General features: G+C 41.7%; 1 protein-coding gene across 5 annotated transcripts in view; it reads right to left on the reverse strand.

Moving 5' to 3' along the window:
* TEX264 (testis expressed 264, ER-phagy receptor) overlaps positions 1-19,724 on the reverse strand; it is a 159,223-nt gene that overhangs the window by 17,989 nt on the left and 121,510 nt on the right. For all 5 annotated transcript variants that reach the window (XM_083603537.1, XM_083603534.1, XM_083603536.1 and 2 more), the window contains one exon: positions 19,330-19,513. In XM_083603537.1, coding sequence (XP_083459663.1) covers positions 19,330-19,513 — 184 coding nt within the window. The remainder of the gene's footprint in view (positions 1-19,329; positions 19,514-19,724) is intronic.

Consider the following 19,724-nt stretch of genomic DNA (forward strand, 5'->3'; position numbering starts at 1 on the left):
AGCACCTAGGCCCAGTATTTCCCATCTGTAAAACAGGTAAGCATCATCTATACACTCTGTCATCAAATGTTGGCAACATTCTGTTACATACGTGTTGACTATGGCTACACTCGCTTTCTTGACTGTTTAATACTCTGTAATGTATTCATTTATTTGTCCTGTGGACTAATCTCAGCTTCAGTGTACCCCAATTGTAAAATGTGTGAACATTTTTAGAAAACCTTAAAATCCTATTCTTTATTAATGTGATGCAAATATGCTTCTCTTTGTGTATCTCGTCCTGCACTCTACAACTGGATTAACTAAATAACTTGAAGTTCTTCCTTTGTGTTTGCAACAGGGTTGTAGATTGGATTGCATTAGGTAATGTGTGATGGCCAGATATCAGATGTGGATGGCACCACTTGGCGACAGGGGACTTGTAAGAACATGATATAGATGGATAGACTGCTATGCTCCACCCCTGACCTATCAGAATCCATCCTCAACAAACCGTTCTGTGACTAGGTCCAGTGGGTGAACCCCAGAGTTCTGGTAAAAGGGGGCGGGGACCATGAAGTTTGAAGTCTGCCCTCCCTGATGTACTGCAAAATCTGCTAGTTTCCCCCCAGTTATATTCAATTTGTCCATATGGTAAGAATATGAAGAGGGCAATGTAACTGTGTAGCACACATCTGAGGCAAATTTCATGTCATTCCTCTTCCCTGTGCATAGTACTGCCAAAATCAAACTTCACATATTATAACTCTTGTTCCCAAAATAGAACAGTAACATATTCTGAACAAACAGTGTCTGAGCTGCAGCCACAATGCATATCTCTGCCAAGAATGATAGCATCTGCCAAATACCTTGAGATTCAAAAAAGAAAAAAGTACTTAATAAACATTCATTCACTGAAGGGGAAAATACCATAAAATTGCAGTACTACTCCTGCAAGATCAGGGAACCCTGACATAGAAGTTACACTTTCACTAAGTTAAAAATAGGTTGTTCATCAGGAAATAATCTCTCAGCTTCTGCTCTGCCAGAATGTTCAGTGGGGAGGAAATTATGTGAATTGCAAGGAAAACAGGTGTTACTGGTAAATAAAGATTGCTGACTCCCCTCTTTATGCATAATTCACAAAAAAGCACATTTTAGGTTAGTAAATCAGGTGAGCACCTACCAAAGGACTAAGCTCTGTCATACAATTGGGCAGGCTGGGCACCAAGCAGGAAGAGTTAGGAGGTACAAGAGGAGAACTGGATGCACCATCTTTTAAAAAACCCTGTTTATTCAAACAAATAGAGTCATAAATGGGTCATAAATATAATGTCAGTAGATGGCTTCTGGGCTGTTTGTTTAATGCAATTCTTTGGGAAATACTTTCAACCATGGTTTACAGCAGGCTCCACACTTTTCTTTACACACTTCAATGAAAATAGTGTTTATCTAGTATAATTAGGGTTCTTCAAGTAGTCCTTTGTGTAAACCCATAATATTTGTCGAAATGATATTATGGCCGTATACATTTTTTGTTTTATTGCATTTTATTGTACACCATTTCAGTAAATTTGGGCCGTGAAGTGGTTTATAAATCTGCAAATACATAAATAAGTGGTTCTGCTCTTTCAATTCCTTCTGCATAGCTACAAAAGTAAGAGACATCAACAGAGAAGGAGGAGAATAAGGTGCGTGGATGACCACTTGAAGGACACCTATGAACAGGTATGTCAATTGTGTTTCTTCTTTCTGGGCTACATGAACTCCTACAATTGACTGATTAGTAAGCCAACTAGAGCTAGACACTTCATTCATGGAAGATCTCACAAGAAGTATCAGCACAGGAATTAAGATCCAGAGCACAGTGCCTGATAAATAGGTAGGACAGTACATGTGGCAGTTCTGCAAAGTTCAAAGAAGGATGTTTAATTAAAGTGTGCTGAGGAGGTAGCTGTTCTATGAAATGAGTTGGCAACTGGGTTGTTTGGCTAACCGGTAGCCCAGATCACTAGAAGATGCTACCCAACAAAATAGTCTTTGAGATGACACCAAATTACCTTTATGAGAGCCATTACATACAAAAACGTTATTCTTCCAAACTTTGTGGTCCTCAAAAATGTACAAGGCTAGCAGGTGTGTAGTGTGCATTTGTTGTTGTTGTTTTTCCGTTCTGGGTGGAGAGCTGGAAAGTTTATGTCCTGATTGAGAATAAAGAGGGACGCAACCTTTGGAAGGAAAGATACCTCCATAGTCGGAAGTGGTGTGCTTCCATATACCAGTTGCTGGAAACCACAGAAGGGTTGCTGTTTTACCCAGATGCTGCTTGTGGGCTTTCTATAGGCACCAGGCGGGCCGCTGTGAGAACAGGATGTTGGACTAGATGGGTCACTGGCCTGATCCAGAAGCTCTCTTAAGTTCTTATGATACACTAGAAAACCACATTTATTCTGGTACATCTGCTGGAAAGGTGAATCATAGCATAAAACAGACAAGAAAGACTATCATGAAAGGGAGATAGCAGAGATCACAGGTGGCTATAGATTCACAGTGATTTCTCACTTGTTGCTTGAGAACTAACACCAGTATCCAGGGCAGAGTGGGTGACAGGAGGGTAGCTGTGTCCAGAAAAAAACATGTAAGACAGAAAGTTTGAAAATGTTTAATAATCAACTACTGAGGGTTGTATTAAGAGACAACAGTTACATGAGAAGAAATGGACAGGCTGTGGGAACAAAGGTGAAGGCATATGTCAATACATTTGATACAGAATGGAATTTTGCATCCTTAACATGAGAAGCAGTCATGGCATAGAATGAAGAATGAGAGTTAGCAACAACATCTAATTGGAAGTCTGCCATGGCAAGCAGTTATCTATGTAAAAAGCACCCAGATATCTCTTTTCACTTAGAGTGTGGGCACTACTATAGTACATTTCTGGATGCCATGGAGTATTCAGGGAGAAGAACCCAGTAGAGATAACAGTGGTCTCTAACTGCAAAACAGAAATTTAGAGACAATGGGTGTGTTTAGCAAATAGTTATGCGGAAAATAAGATCAATTTGCACGGATGATGAAATGTTAAGAAAAGTCAGAATATTAGCAAGAGAAATAATTAAAAGCTTCTTTTGACTATTCATATTATTTGTATCCTGGTCTGGTGACAGAGTACAGGCATTCATTTAGGATAGCATTTTCTTTGGGAGGCTGAAGTACTGAAACAGGAACAATATTCTATGAGGATGGAATTGGATCTATATGTTCTACAATAAGCAAAGTGTATATTGCTTGGGATAACGTAGAAATAAGATGGACACTTGAATAATTGAGGAGGAAGGGTATGGTATGGTACTGTATTACATTAGGGTATGTAATTTAAGATTTTGAGAACCCATACCAAAGAAACATGAGCATATGTCACCAAAATGAATGGTCAGTTTCAGGAAAAGCCAAAGGGAGGCAAAGATCTTCATCTGGAAGTCCCTATATTCTTGGAAGTGGAGTTAGGTGATATATCTTTGTTTTGTTTCTACAATTCAGAAAGGAGAGTAAGTTATGAGATGACACCTGAGAATAATGCAAAATAGAGTAGGAGTTTACTCCCTGGTAATTTTGAGGTGCCCTTTCTGCACCTTTCCCAGGTCTACAATATTCATTTTGAGGTGCAGTGATCAGAATTATACAAAGTATTCAAAGTGTAGTTACATCATAGATTTGTATTGCAGTGGAATATAGGCACAGGTCCTAGTGGAAAGCCATAACCTTTGAACTACAGTCCACTACATAACATACTACTGTGTTGACTTTTTTTTTCTTGGAGAAAGGCTTCAGCATAAAATAATGTTGCCAGTTACTGTCCTCTGGGAAAGTGTAAAAAACGGAAATACATTTTCTCACAAGAAATATTGAGATCGTGCCATACACACTTGATAATTGGCAATATGCAGTGAGAGAGCAGCATAGTAAAAATTGCTCCCCAACATGTCCAATTTCCTGCTGCCTTTATCAGTCAGTGCAGAATGCTGTTTCCCCCCCACAGACTACAATGAGGAAATTTGGAGCTGAATGATTTTTCAAAAACACCCCCATTTGTGCATTTTGTGTATTTGTGTGTGCACGCGTGTGCGCGTGCATGAGAGAAAGTAGGTGGGTGCAGGGAGGAAGAAGTAGGTAGTGGCTTTATTCCAAGAGTCCTTTGGTACTTGCAAGAGTGCAGGGGCACTGGCACCAACTATAGGGAACCCTGTAGTTTTGTGGGTGCTTGGTAACTACGCCGTGGGGCTCTGACGTGATATCCAAGGAAGGCCCTGCAAAGCCTCCGATGCAACTTCCAGTAGAAACCGGAAGTTGTATTGGAGGTCTCACGAGGCCTCAGATGTGACCTCCCAGGCCCCGTTGAGGCCTTGGAAACACTGCTGCAGTGCACCAATGTGATGTCATGACGTCACAACGTAACGTTATGTCATGGGTGCAATTGGGCATCCATAATCAACAGTGTAGCTAGCCGCTTGGGTACCGGGGGAAGGGGCAAGCCACCCATGGGGGTGGGACAAGCAGGCCACAGGGCGGGGTGTGCCATGGCAGGGCACAGGGCACAGAGCCTCCCTGGAGTCTGCCCACCGCCTCACCCTCAGCTATAGGGTGGCTGGGGGGGGGGGGAGGCAGCGGACAGATGCAAGCCTCATGCTGCCATTTGGGCAGCCTAGAGCCTGCAGGCACCCGAGCCACCACGTCACTTCCAAGAGAGACACGTAGTTCAGGCATGCTGCAGGCCCCATGGTAAGTGCCTTCCCCGCAGTGTGGCTCCCAGTGCGCCCTACCCCACCCCCCAGCTACACCTCTGCCCATAATCTGGGACCCAAGGCAGCGCCCCTGTTTAGGAGAGACAAACTGGTTCATTTGTAAGAAGTGGTGCTTGCTGCAATTTTTATTTCAACTTGCAAAGAACTTACTCTGATTATAGTTGGGGATCTTGCATGGGGATGGAGGAGATTTTGAGGGTGCATAGGGAAAGAAGAAGGGGAAGTTCTATTGCACAAGTGGAACTCTGCATTAACAGCATTGGATACAACCCTAAAGTTCTAGAGAATTCTCAGGGTGTACAGCATAGGAGGAAACCCCAGTTTAGAACTGCACAGGGACCATACAAAGAAAAAGCACAGCAATATATATCGGAGACTAAAGCCATAAGAAAGGGTAAGGAAGACATTTTATCTCATGACGTGTGAGGCCAGTAATGTTGCTCAAAAAATACACAAAAATAAAACTGGAATCTCTTCAGCTTCATGCTAGGTTCCAAAATATCCAAATCTAGTTTTGATGTTTCCTAAAATAGAGTCTCAGCCTAGAGTCCTTGGGTTGCATGTGCTGGCTGAGGTTGATGGGTGTTGTAGTACGAAACACTTGAAAGGTAACAGGTTGGGAAAGGATGTCCTCTCAGTTATTGGAATTTATTCTTTTTGAAGAAAAACTATTTTCTCAGTATATTTTTATTCCCTGGTGTGTGTTTTGCTGTTTAATTACCATGAAGACTGAAGATCCCAGAAACAGTAGCTTTAGTCAATAGAATAACTAAGGAAACATTAATGCTGCTGTGCAGGTTTTCTGTTCTCACAATTCTACAATGATGTCTACGAAAATGGGGGGGGGGGTTATTGTCCTAGATCTAAACACTTCCATAGATTGGAGATTAATACACAGGTACCAACCAAAGTGCTCAGCCCCTCCTGGCAGACATCCACAAGACCTCTCAAGTGCAGGGACGTGTTTTTTTATACCAGCTTGTGATGTATGTACATTCCTGTACAGAATAAATTTGAGGCTTCCAAATTTAATTGCTAAGTAAGTGAACCAGAGATACATGATGTTAGAATAAAAGCATCTTTTAACTCATTTAATTTGATACACAAAGCTGTAGTGAAAGCAGACATAAGACAGTGCAGTGTAAAGAAAAAATAGAGCATGCCTTTAAAGTTAAAAGCCATAATAAAGTTTAACTATGGTTTCAGGCTCCACCACTCTGATCCAACAATCTTAAGACAACTCCATCATTCAGAAATCCCCAGCAGCTTCATCTCTTTGTTTTGCATTGAGGGTGACAGTAAAGACATTCATGTTTCCTTTTAGCCAAGCATTTTTATACTGCTCTGTCACTTTCAATCATGTCTGAACAGCCACACTTGACAGACTTGGCCATTCTGGTAGACATATCCATTTTAAGGAGGGATCTGCTCTGTCTGGACACAGCTGAGGTGTGCCCCAAACATACAGAAAGGGCATGGGGCAAGCAGACAGGCAGTCTAGTCACCAAAAGCTCAAGCACTTGGTTTGCTATGGATCACCATGCAACTGCAAAATGTGCTCTCTAGAAGAATCATAGCAATGGATTTCAATAACAGCCCCACTGTGTCTCCTTCCCATCACTGTGTAGCTTGGATCCCCCAGTTCTTCTGATTCCTTGAATGGAGTGCATTCTAGAGTTGTAGGATTTGATTCTTGTATGTGTTGGGGACCTCCTCCTCTCAGGTCTCATACAACCCACAGGTACTGGACTGGTGATCCAGGTGCCATAGTAAGATCTAGGTATGAGAACTCTCATATGACACCTGTCATTCTCATCATGCTGCTTATTTCTCCATCTTTCCCATTCTCATAGTTTTCTCCTTGAGAAGTTGAGGGTCTCAGATTGGTCCCCTGTTGCTCTTATTTTGCAGCTCCACTAAACTCTGCTTCCAGCATCAGGAATTCTTGATCTGATCCCGAAGAATTTTTTTTATGAACACTTTTCTTTGTATTTAAATGATATTGAAGATGCCAAATGAGCAACCATAGAAAATGATGGGTTCTTTTGAAGGATTTCTATTGAAAAATACACATTTTCACAGAATCCAAATGACTCATCAGCTGATTGACACATCAGACGTTCAGAGCCTCCATTTAAAGAAAATTCCACTGAACTAAGTGAGGTAAAATCAAAATATTGTGGCTTGACAGGGCTATGGATGGGGCTATCAGTGACTTGGATCAGTTCCTGGAAGTTATTAATCTATACCACTAAACAAGGAGCACTGGCACTTGGGAGTCTTACAAGCGGAGGAATAAATATATGGAAAATAAATTCAACTTATCACATGGAAATATATTCAACTATCAAATGCAAGTGCCATGCGTAACAGGTCTGGGGAGTCTCTTGGGCAACACAAGGTGGTTACTCTCAATTACTTTCAACAGGGCATATTTGACCAGCACTGGATTTGCCTATGCACATCATCTTATAGAGTCAGTATGCTCCATAGGATAGCAGGGTTCAAAAACCTCACCAGACAGGTATTCACTGTTCAGCAGGCTCTCTCATACAAAATGGAATTGTGACCTATCTGAGAGCATAGGCAAAAACATTACTATCCTTCAAAGGCTTCCTCAGACAATTAGATCTTCAGCTGGATTAAAAAAATTTTGAAGAGTCAGCACCAGTTGTATCTAAAAACGGTGGGCATTCCATAATCAGACCCTCATCACAAAGACAACATATATAACATTGCGGGACATAAATATATATAACATTGGTGTCTCTTACTGGAAGTGGTTTGAGACTACCATTCTGCACTGGTGAACATGGGGATAAGGAAAGTGATTAGGTTATGAAAACTTACCATTACATCTTTCTATAGCCATCTGTTTGATGTTGCAGAACAAATAAAGAATGCAATATCATAAATACTAAAAAATTTAAAATGTTTATATACACAAGAAAGGATAGAAAAAAAGAATTGCTAATCCTCCCCCTACCTCAAGAAGCCCACCCCCTTCCTTTTTAAAAAGGGTAAAATGTTCCTATCCTGGGGTGGCAGAGAAGTTTTCCATTAATGAGATTTGATTCCCTGAAGCTAAAAATACCTTCCCAATAAATTGTAATGGGGCATCTTTCTGTTCCTTGCAACTACTTTACAGTGCTATAGGACAACTCTGGAATAAAAATTCGGATTATTGCTCCCTTTTGCAAGATGTGGGTTGCAAGTCATGTAATAATTAAGTTAAGTGACTCAGACCATAAGCTAGAAGGTCAGAAAGCCTTGTGCTTCCCGCTGCCGCCCCCCCTCCCCCGGGAAAAAGCACAAGTTAAAAAGTGAAGCAAAACAAAGCTCTGAACATTGTCCCCAACCCCAAAGGAGAAGAGCCGGAGGAGAGGGTTTGCCCAACTCCAGAGGACTCCTGCTGTGGCAAGAGTACTTAATCCATAATTCTTCCCTTCAGTGTTCTGGCCTTCTTTCCCCAGCCAGGCTCTGAGCTCTATCAAATATTCATCTCCTCTCTCCTTAAATAATAGATCAATGTAATAACAGGCAAAGCACAGTTAATCACAGCTTTTCAAACCCCACACAAAAGCCACCAGGCGATGGGTAGGGACAGGCACAGCAGTGCGGAGGGGGCAGGGACCCAAAGCATCAGCAGCCTACAATGACAGCATACACAAGTGGGAAAGCAACTCCATGCCTAGCCCCTAGGCCATCCCCCACAAAAGATGCAGCTGCAGGCCTCCTTCGAGGAGAACTTGTCATGACATAGCGAGAGCCAACAAGCAGGTCTTTCTGGCAACAGGTGCCAAAGCTGGACAGAGAAGCATATGCTCAGTGGAAAGAGAATGCAAAAGTGAGGCAAGGTGCATAGGAGAAGTGTTCATGTTTACACAGAGGTTTAGCATGCTAGCTTCCCCAAACCAAGGACTAGAATTCAAAATCTATTACGTGGCTAAAGCAAGCAAGCATGGATAGCTTCAGTTTAGGTTTACTGGCCCATCACAAAGTCACTGTACAGTCTAGAGCACTGTCACGCTCAGATTCTGAAAAGTACAAGAAATGATTACAGGAGGTATTTGCAAAAAGGAGTTGGTGTCGACTGACCAGCTGAGCTACATGAGAATTGAGGACAATGGAAGAGGGAGGTGCGTTGTTCAAAATGTGCTATACCAGTGTAGGGAAACTTCATTACTGTCTTTCTGCTACAAAAGATTCCCTCTAGATCTGTTGTGTTGGGAGTGAGCCCTCAAGAGATGTAGGGATTGCTGCCTTCTTTGCTTTAAGTGAGTACCAATAGCAGGGTGAACTGTGAAGATCATCTGCACCTCTGAAACTGTATATCCCTCTCTGAAACTATATATATCTCTCTGAAATTGTGTATGCAGAAACTCTCAGAGGGACACAGTCCCTTATTGCTCCAAGAAGCACAATTCTTTCCCTAACAAGAGGCTACTTAAAAAAAAAAAATGACCTTCCATTCATGGTCACACAAAAACCCAGGAGACAGCCCTGCTGAGAGCAAGGACAAAGTGAATGCTCCTAGGACCTATAGCTAGTGCTTGAGCATTGCATGACAATTAAGTGCAAAACAAAGCTAATTATGATTGACAGAAGCCCCAGAAGCATTCTCGCTCCTTTCAAACCACCCCTCCCTTTCTTGTGACCTTCATGACTAACGAGCAGCAAAAGGGATCAGTTTCAAATTGCATAGGTATCCAGTTGTCTTCAGCTTCTCCCAATATGCCCAGAGTACAGTATATATACACATGTATCCTGAATGCTCCAGATGAATCTTCACAGATGCAACAGCCATGTTCTCAGAATGCCGATATAGATGGTGTGATAAAGATCCCAATTCAGCAAAGGTCTCGGCAATCTCCCCCCAGCATCCAAGTTGTCAAGCATTATTAGTAGTCACTGCCAACAGTAGAAGTAGAAAGCACTTAGCATCTCAGAGGAATGGGCTCGAAGGAAGGAAGGATGATAGATTAGATAGCAAGACAGATGTGGTGTTTCATTCAAGGTCACAGGATCACTGCTCGACTTCAAAAATGCAAACTATTTATTGGCACATCTACAGGTCGCTAGCTTTTGAATGACACCAGTTGCATCAGAAGTCAACAGGGAAAATGGCAGAGGCTTCTGCAGGGAAATTCATAAAATGAAATCATTAAATCAGACAGACCTGGGAATTTTTAATATAGCTGTTTGTAAAGAGCTCAGGGAACTTCAAAGGAAAGGTGTTATATTAGGGCAAAGTATTATTAAGGATGAAGATGGCCTTTGAAACAAACAAGGTGTAACGAAAACATTCTAATAAAGTCCCTATGGAAGGTTTTGTTTTTAACTGCACAGGAGAATGAGATTGGAAAGAACAATCTCTTATACTGTTATTATTTCTAGATTGTTGCGGATGCCAAATTTTCCCCACTGAGCAGTAGCATCTTCTTAGAGAAAGGCTAAATGAAAAGACAGAATGAGAAGCAAAAGATGAAGAAAAAATGGCTCAGAATCTTGAAAGTTGCTCAGAATCTACAGTCCCCATTTTGTTCAGTGTTCTGAAGAGGGGAACGTAAGATAACAACATAAAACCTAAGAAGAGTCCTGCTGTATCAGACCAAAGGTCTATCCATTCAAGCAACCTGTTATCATGGTGGTCATCCAGATACTGTTGGAACCCTACATGCAACAGGACTTGAGTGCAGCAACACTTTCCCCAGTTGTGATTCCAAGCAACTGACATTCAGAGGCATACTGCCTCCAGCAGTGGAGGTAGAATCATGGTTAGTAGCCAATAGTAACCTTTTCCTCCATAAATTTGAACAATCCTCTTTTAATAAGAACATAGCGACCTGCAAGATAAGCTCAAAATTCTTCAGGATTAGGCTGGATCATTTTGTGATCAGCTACCTCATGCTATCATGTCTAACTGAACTGTCATCATGCCCAGTGCTCAAGATATTCAGTGCCACCTTGGCTGATATTTACAACCACTCGAATGATAAAATCACTTTATATTCCTGAATAAGTTTCCATCCTGTAAGAAACACATCACAACATTTCTCCACTGCAACACTATGCAGTCCCAGATAAGGCTACCAGTCCTCACATAGCCAGCCACAAACAGGATGTAAGAAAAAATCTGTTTGCTTGATTTGTGTATCTGTTCTCTGCATTCAATAGAATTAGCCATGACTTGTTCAGTTTATCCCAATCCAACATAGGATGGAACCCAAGAACAACATAACTAGATGTGCATGCCCAAGAGACATTCTCCCACTGCACATGGTTGTTGTTTTTTTGGACTGAGTGGATTTTCAAAACAACCCACCCTGGGATGTCTAAAGCAAATATCTAGATCCCAGTGAGTTGCCATTTCAGAGGTGCAAAAAGGCTCTTGATCATCCACTATTTCACACATTACTTGTACCTGTTTGCAGTCATGGTTCCTCAATCTGCTGTTGCAATGTGCGGGGAATACATTCCCATTACCAGAGCAATGGAGCAACGGGATGTGCATTCATATATACTGTATACTGAAAAGTAAATCAGTTCAGTGGATTGATTCAAGCATTCAGTTGTACACTGAAGATGTTGTTCCTCTGTGCTGTCTTATTTTCACTGGAATGAACATCTGAATGTGCATCACAGCATGAGGAAGAATTGGTGGATGTCTTTGTGTACGTGTGCATATACACACACATACCCTTGTTAACAGTTGCATTTTCTTGTGCAAAGTGATTGCTAAAAGACGAACCTTGTGCTGTGTGCAGAGGGGGTGCTCACAAATCTCTCCTCTCCCCATTTTGAGCTAAACGTTAATCCCAATCCATATATGGATACATTTGAGATCACAACTTGAATTATCTTCCATTCTGTGTAATTAAAAGGTAAAGTAAAGGTACCCCTGCCCGTACGAGCCAGTCTTGACAGACTCTAGGGTTGTGCGCTCATCTTACTCTAGAGGCTGGGAGCCAGCGCTGTCCGCAGACACTTCCGGGTCACGTGGCCAGCGTGACGAAGCTGCGTCTAGCGAGCCAGCACCAGCGCAGCACACGGAAACGCCATTTACCTTCCCGCTATAAAGCGGTACCTATTTATCTACTTGTACTTAATGGTGCTTTCGAACTGCTAGGTGGGCAGGAGCTGGGACCGAACGACGGGAGCTCACCCCGCCGCGGGGATTCGAACCGCCGACCATGCGATCGGCAAGTCCTAGGCGCTGAGGTTTTACCCACAGCGCCACCCGCGTCCCTCTCTGTGTAATTAAAAGCAACCAAATCAGGTTATGGTAGCTTCCTTTCTTCCCAACATAGCCAACCACAAACAAAGGGGATAAAAATCAATCTGAATTGAATACATTTGTGTTGGGAGCCCTAATATGTAGCAGTAGCAACACTAAATTGCTGTTGAATCTCCCAGACTATGCTTTTGAAAAAGCATTACTTGAGATATCTTTTCTGAACCACTCACCAACATATCCTAATATATAAAAATGGGAAGAGGAAAAAAAAATCCTATTCAGTTTACAAGTGAGTCCTGGTTGCAGGCTGCTTGTGACCAGAATGAAAATTCTTCACAAAGACTTGTGGAGCCTTAATATGTAGTAGTGGGTAAAATAACAAGATGGAGAGACACATATTTTATTCTTTTTAAAATTCAAAGTCAGAATGCTGAAACATGTCAGACTGACAAGTGTGAATACCAGTGCTATGTTTCTAAAATAATAGGTGCTGTTGAGCAAGCTGCCTTGAAGTCACACTCAGTAGAACGGAAGCTCATTCCCTACATTCCAGGTGTGTGGGGGACAAATTCCAAATGCTGGGACTAAGAAGGAGCGAAACAAAGCCAAACAGACATGCCAAATGGCACTGTTGTTCTAAATTTGTGAATGGTGTACGAACAGTTATTTCTACTCCATTATTGAATAGAAGGGTGTGTGGTTTTGATCAGTGCCTCCATAAGAAACTACTGGAATCCATATGAGCTAGTCTGTTTACCAAACAGGAAAGCCAAGGTATGTATAACAAATAAGTAAAAGTATTGATTTGCATGACTGTAGACTGAGTCTTGAAGCTATAGGTGGCATCCAGTGAAGTAGTTATGGCGTATGGGATGATAGGGGAGGCACTGTACCTATGCTGGGGGACACATCATGCTCCTTCTTGGGTAGTTTGTCCACGTTTGGTCCCCAACCTATACTGAGCTCTCACCGGTAGCTCCTAGAAGCTGTCAGTGTGCAACAGTCCCCAAACTCCTGGAATGGCCTTGACTAACTGACTAAACCAGGTGAGGGTAGCTGATGGGTCTGAAACCCTAAGTGAGTTAGGGACTTCCCCTGCATGTGAAGACAGGTTCTGGTGGATTGAACGGATGAGACCAATAGTGGGTCGAACAGTCAAGAAGGTGGTTTCTGCACATGCTGTAGAGTGAAATTAGGGACAGGAGGGGCTTGTCAAACTGGGAAGGAAGCCCATCTAGGAGAAGGAAAACTCTGATCCTAAACTTCGGCTGTCTTGTGGGATATCTTCAGGAGAAGAAGAGGATGAGGAGTAAACCCTACACAAATCCAGAGTGGAGTCCCTAAGACAGTTGGATGGTGCCCTGTATGTCTCCTTCCAGCAACTCCTGGAGCTAAGCTGGTGCCAAATGTATTGCTCTGTTTTCCTTTGGACCACATTAGTGATCCTGAGAGGGGGATCTTGTTGTCTGGGCAGTCCAGGACCTCCATACTGCTCAGGCTTGCACTCTGGGGAGGTCACTTCGGTGCTGCTAACACAGCAGTTTGGCTTCACCCGCGGAAGCGCACTCCACTGTCTCTTGAAACAGACAGATGCCAACAAAGGTTAATCTGAAGTCCTGCCTCAGATTAAGGCCTGATGGAAACTCTATTTATAACCAAACCAAACCCAGCTTTAGCAGGATTGGTGGCACCTAATGTTATTTATCAATGTTAGAGTGCATGTCAGAAGTCTTGTGCTATATATATTGAGCACAGCTTCCTTCACTCTTTTTAGACAGCAGGAGAAAGTAAGGTCAGCCATTTGGAAATTATAAACAAGTTACCTCGTGGTAAATTTGTTTCAGTTGATAAGCAACACAGTTGTATAACAGATAGACATTGTTAATTATCACCTATCTAATAAGAAATTCTCTAAAAGTGGAATTCATTCTTCACACAACAGAATTCAGGCTAAACCCCTCCTGCAAATCCCTAGAACAGTGTTCCCCAACCTTGGGCCTCCAGCTGTTTTTGGACTACAATTCCCATCATCCTTGACCACTGGTCTTGCTAGCGAGGGATGATGGGATTTGTAGTCCAAAAACAGCTGGAGGCCCAAGGTTGGGGAACACTGCCCTAGAAGACCAGTATAGTGCTCCTGGGATGAAAGGAATCTGGGTTGATGTTCTCTTAACTCTAGTTAAGGCAGAATTAAGCAGAAGATGCTAAAGCAATAACACAAGGTACTACAATGCTGTTTAATCTGTTCTATTGGACCTCATGTTGTTTGTATTAAACCAAGAGCTTGCAGAGAGGTGGTCTTTGTATTCCAGCATCTCCACTGAGGTTTTAGTGGAAAAGAAACGTTAGAGGAAGTGTTAATAGATCTAAATGACATATTAATGGTTACTAAGGTAACCTTGAAAGTAGCTTCACATGCAAGTGAAACAGTTAAAAGAGCCTATGTACATCCTGACACCTGCATAGCACCTAAACAGCGTCAACAGAATGTCTTCTACATCTTTTCCCATTTCATTTTACGACTGACCAGTTGTAGACTCCAAGGCTTACTTACTGGATTTCTTACCCACCCTTCATCATAAGGTCCAGAATAGATTACAACAATATGAAAAAACAGTATTAAAATCGGATTAAACAAGTTACAGGCAGAAGAACATGGGGAACAGGTGTCAACATCAGCCAACATTTTTTCTCTCCCAAGACCCAATTGTTCTGTTTATCAATCTACTCTGATGAAGAGTTTGAGAGCTTGTACACCTTTTTGTGTTATTTTGGTTGCCAATAAAGATATTGTCCTAATATGGACATTGGAAGTATCCAAATGCTAGTTTGTTTGTTATATTTTTTAAAAAATATCAATGTGGTTTACAATCTCTATATAATAAACACACATAATAAAAACACATTTAAAATCAGAGACCATCAGCTAACTATTATGGAAATATATTTCTGTAACTGTCTGCATAAACCTGGCAACACAGTGAACTTTTCAGCAGGTTGAAACAGAAGGTGCCTGCTGAATCTTTATCGGCAGAGAAAGGTTTTATTTCATGTTGATGCCAAATTGAGCCTCGCTAGCTCAGGGGACAACCAACGTCATACCTGCAGATGATCTCAGTGAACGAGCTGGGATATAAGGGTTTAGACGGACCTGAAGGTATCCTGGACTTACGTTGTTCAGGGCTTTGTAAATTAATACAAGGAATGGGCTTTAAAGGGTAAACCTCTCACAAGATGAAGGTGTTCCTCTGATATATTTTCAAGTGCCAGGCATCCCTTTAACTTCAGTGACTTCAACATTTTTACCTGCTGCCCATATGTCAGTGTCTACCAAAGGGCATAAACTGCAGAATAACCAACCATCAAACCATCAGGCAGTGAAACTGGTATCTGCTGCTTAACTGAACAACAGCAAGCAAAAAACATTAAAGACTCAACATCTTCTCTTATGAATACAGCTCAGCCTCCTTCTCAGTGGGAGCCTAAGAAGTAGGCAGCTAGTAGCTGTCTGTCTGATGTGTCTTCAGGATCTGGCTCCCTGGGCATTTTTATAATTTACCACTATTACAAAAGGAACGTATTTTATTATCGTATCTATTTTGAACTATTACATGCATTTTGCTATGTTTGTGATACACGCCATGGAACCTCATGGTTGTTTAGATTACAACAAATTTATACGCCATGTGTAATGCATACAGTATTTATAAATAGCAGTTGCAGGCAATGTATATTTTTGTCCTACAAGATGTGAGCATATGGGCAGATCCCAGTAGCTAGCAAGTCTGCAGTACTCTAGCAACAGTATCAGGAGAGCTTCAGATAGCACTGATGTCATGCTCCTCTCAAGATTGCAATTGCTTCCTTTATATATGCATAAATCTTTTTTACCTGTCACCATAGGATAACAATCACTATCAAGATGTCATCTAAAGCAATTCAATATTCCAAATAAGACAGATAAACAAGAATTATGTGATGAGAACAGTTAAATGTGGCTTATCCAAGAGAAGATACAGACGTAAGCACAATCATGTTCTTTCTTGGATGTGTTACATGTCCAAGGATGGACAAAGCAGCCTATTTCAGTTTCTTTCATTTTTTCAGTCTTAGGATCAGTTCACCACATTTCATCATTAATTTGTAATTTTTAAAAACAAGTCCTCACAAACATTTATCAGCATTTTAGCTGTATTTCTCCTAATACAGTAAACACATTTTATTATGTAATTTTGCCTAATGTGCTTATATTTCCCAATGTAATGTGTTAGGTTGCATTTCCCCTCTCGCATATGCATTTTTATGTACATTTTTATGTACATTTTTATGTACATTTTATGCATTTTTTGCTTATATGTGCATATTTGTACGTATTTTTTGGTTGGAAACTGTACCACAAAATTTGGGATGATGTGATTTTTCGAAGGATTGTTTCATTTTGCTTTGCATAATTTTTTGGGAAGTGTGAATTAAGAAGGCTCACATTTTAATTTATGAACCATGGATAGCATGTCAGACAGGAGAAAAGAGAGAAAATGATTCCTTTGAATAACCCCAGCAAATAACCTGTGCTTCCTGAAGAGGTCAAAGAGAAACAGCAGCAGAAAAAAATAGCAAGCATGTCTGATACTGAGGGATGTGATTGGGCCATCTAATTCAGTACTGATTGGCAGCAGCTCTCCAGAATTTGAGATCCGAATCTTTTCCCAACTCTTTCTTGAGATTCTAGGCATTGAACCAAGCGAAACACACACTCTACCACTATCTGTGGCCATAAGAACCCTTTTGGATAAAGAACTGCATTTCCACAGACACACACCCATATCACACCCCCACCAAAGCCATCAAAAGGTAACTGAACGGAACTATAAGACCAGTTGTCCTGTTTTGAAGAGGGCAAACATTGTAATTAGAGTCTAAGAAGGAACTAATGTGTAAAGATTAGTGTGAACATTAAGCCCTCATAGTTGCTGATAAACAGCTGGCCTTTCTCTTCCTTCACATGACACAAAAAAGCCTGGGCCATAACATCAGGTGAAGTTGGCTTTTGCGATCAGGGTGAGAGAAGGACAGGAAGTTCTGGTAGTGCAGGATATATTCTTAAACACGCAGGCCATCACCAGGATAAGAGTGTTACGATATAGAAGCAATGCAGCTGCAAACTGCAAACCAGTGGCGGGTAGTTCCAAGGGTGGAACTGAAACAACAGGGGATTGTTATATGTATTAACAACTGTTTATTTTCTTCTCTGGATCAAGCTATGTTCGCAGCGCACATTGATTCATGTGGGGGAGTATGTTACGATATAGAAGCAATGCAGCTGCAAACTGCTAGCTTGAAAGCAAAACATAATGGGAATGTTGGGACTGTCCGTGGGAAACAGAGGGACAGTCAATTCACAGTGCGAAGCACCGGAATTAGCTCAGAGCTGTACAGGAAGTACAGGAAGTGTTTGTCTCTAGACTGCTGGAGTTTGAAGAGAGCAGTCATGTTTTTTGTAATGCTGCAAAGACAGAAATAAAGGCATGAAAATACGTTTCTGTCTATCTCTTTCCCCTGCCAGGGAGCAGGAAAGAGGGGGTGTGTTCTTCTCATGCTGAGAAGGATCGCCTATTGCGACCTAGCCTGGATCTTGCTGGGGAATGCAGCCAGGGAGGTCAACAGGAGATCAAGCCGGGTGCCTGGGAGAGTTGCCAGTTTCTCCTGATATGGGCTAGATTTCCGACAAAGAGTATTTAAGCCCTTTTGCCTTCCCTACCAACTTCTTTGAAAATTCTTGCCACCCTTTCTTGGGAATAGTGCAGGTGTTTTCCTGTCAACTCAGGACCAGATAGAAATTCTTAACCTGTCTGTATACTGGGCAGCCAACCAAGGTGTTTGTTTTTGTTTCTTTTGCCTACTCAAACCTGGTGGTTTGCCATCTCTGTACTCTGGTGGTTTGAGGGCAGTTTCAGTGGAGGTCCTGTTAATGAGGTAAATTAGCCACATTTAGGAAGGTGGTGTGTGAAGGTGAACAGGTAAGGAATGGGTTAAAGTGAGTACCTTAGGTAGTTAGCCACTCTTCAGAGTGATAGATGCTTCCTATCACTCTGGGCCTGTGGGATCCATGGGCAAGATACAGAGCACCTTTGAGTCACTCCATGGGAGATGTGGGACCCCAGCAGCTTTTGAGAAGGTTTCCCTACTCCCTACTCACCTGAGTGAGCAGGCCTTAAGGGAAAGAGCAGGGATAATTCCTGCCACTATCATTAAGCAGGGGTTTGCTCACCTCATACAGGTAATGCTGTATAGATCAGATAGCTTCCTAAACTGTCACCATTTTCTGCCAAATTTAACTGTAAATTAAACATGTGGATCTAGTGCCACCCAGCACCTTGTGCCTTGCTTCTTTATTCCCACCTCTGTTCACAAGGTCCATTTCCCCCATTTGTTCACAGGGGCGATTGGTTTTCTTTCTTTCTTTTTTGCTCAATTGCACATTTTTCTGGGAGTCTATGGCAAAAAATACATTTCCCATGAAAATGATGATGAATAAAAGAATACCAATAAAGCCAAGAATAGCCTTTTAGTCTTGGAATAGCCTTCTGCTGTCAAAATACAGCATTCACTCATAAATTTGGCAGCAGTTAAAAGAGAAGATGGTAAGCCACAAACGTGATACAGGTCCTCACATATCAACGCTCCATATGTTCAAACTGCATTAAACTACAAAATAACCAGCTCTTTGAGCCTCCTTTAGAAACAAACAACAGTTATCTTGTTGGCTAAAGGATCTATACTGGGACAACAATGAAGAATCTCTGTCTTAGATAAAGTATCTAAGAAGGCAAGAGCAGTATGAAATGAAGTTGTGAACTAGTGTATATCATTTCTGACAATTATTGATTTAGGAATAGTATAAACGTGAAATTTACTCAAATCTAAACCACAGTTCTGGTTATAGTCATTAAATAGCCTTGCTTGTTATAGTAATGCATTGTAGCTTCATATAAATGGGAAAGGCCATAGAGTAGTGGCAGAGCATACGTATTTATTTTGCATAAATATGCATGTCAGTCTTCAGTATAAAATATCCTCAGGGCAGCTAATAATAAAAGAATTATAGAAAGTCTCAAGTTCATTCCTTCTTGGAATCCCTGGTTTAAAAGACTCCCCAAGTTGCTTCCAGTCCAAATAGAAGTGCTGGATTAGATGGACCAATGGTATAAAGCATATCTTTGCATTTTTTAAAAATGGACTTTTTCCAATACAAGAGGCATATTACTAGCATTGAACTGAGCAGATTTCCTCTAGTATTTCATAGTAGCATACCTGTGATATCTATTTGAGCATCTTCAGCTTCTGCTGCTGCAACTGCAGCTGCTGCTCTGCTTTTCTTCTCCAACTCTTTCATTTCAGGCACGTAGAAGTCCCCTTGACGGGCAAGGGGGCATACAAAATAGATTTTGTTGCCTTTGTAGATTTCCAGTCTGGGATGGGCACACAGTTTCCGCTCCTAAAAGAGATAAGACACACAGCATTGAAAACGTTCCCCCTGCTCCCATTGTGTTAAAACCCACAGACAGATTTTCCAGAGGCCCCAGGAAGGACCTGCATGTGTCCAGGTGGCCCTAATCTATATTCACTGTCTCCTCCACCAACCACTTCCCTACTTTGGTCCCCTCTGGAATTGCTGCTTCTTTATCTCCATAGTCTAGGGGTGGGGT

This window comes from Podarcis filfolensis, assembly GCF_964270895.1.
Source record: "Podarcis filfolensis genome assembly, chromosome: 2".
NCBI classification, from domain to species: domain Eukaryota; kingdom Metazoa; phylum Chordata; class Lepidosauria; order Squamata; family Lacertidae; genus Podarcis; species Podarcis filfolensis.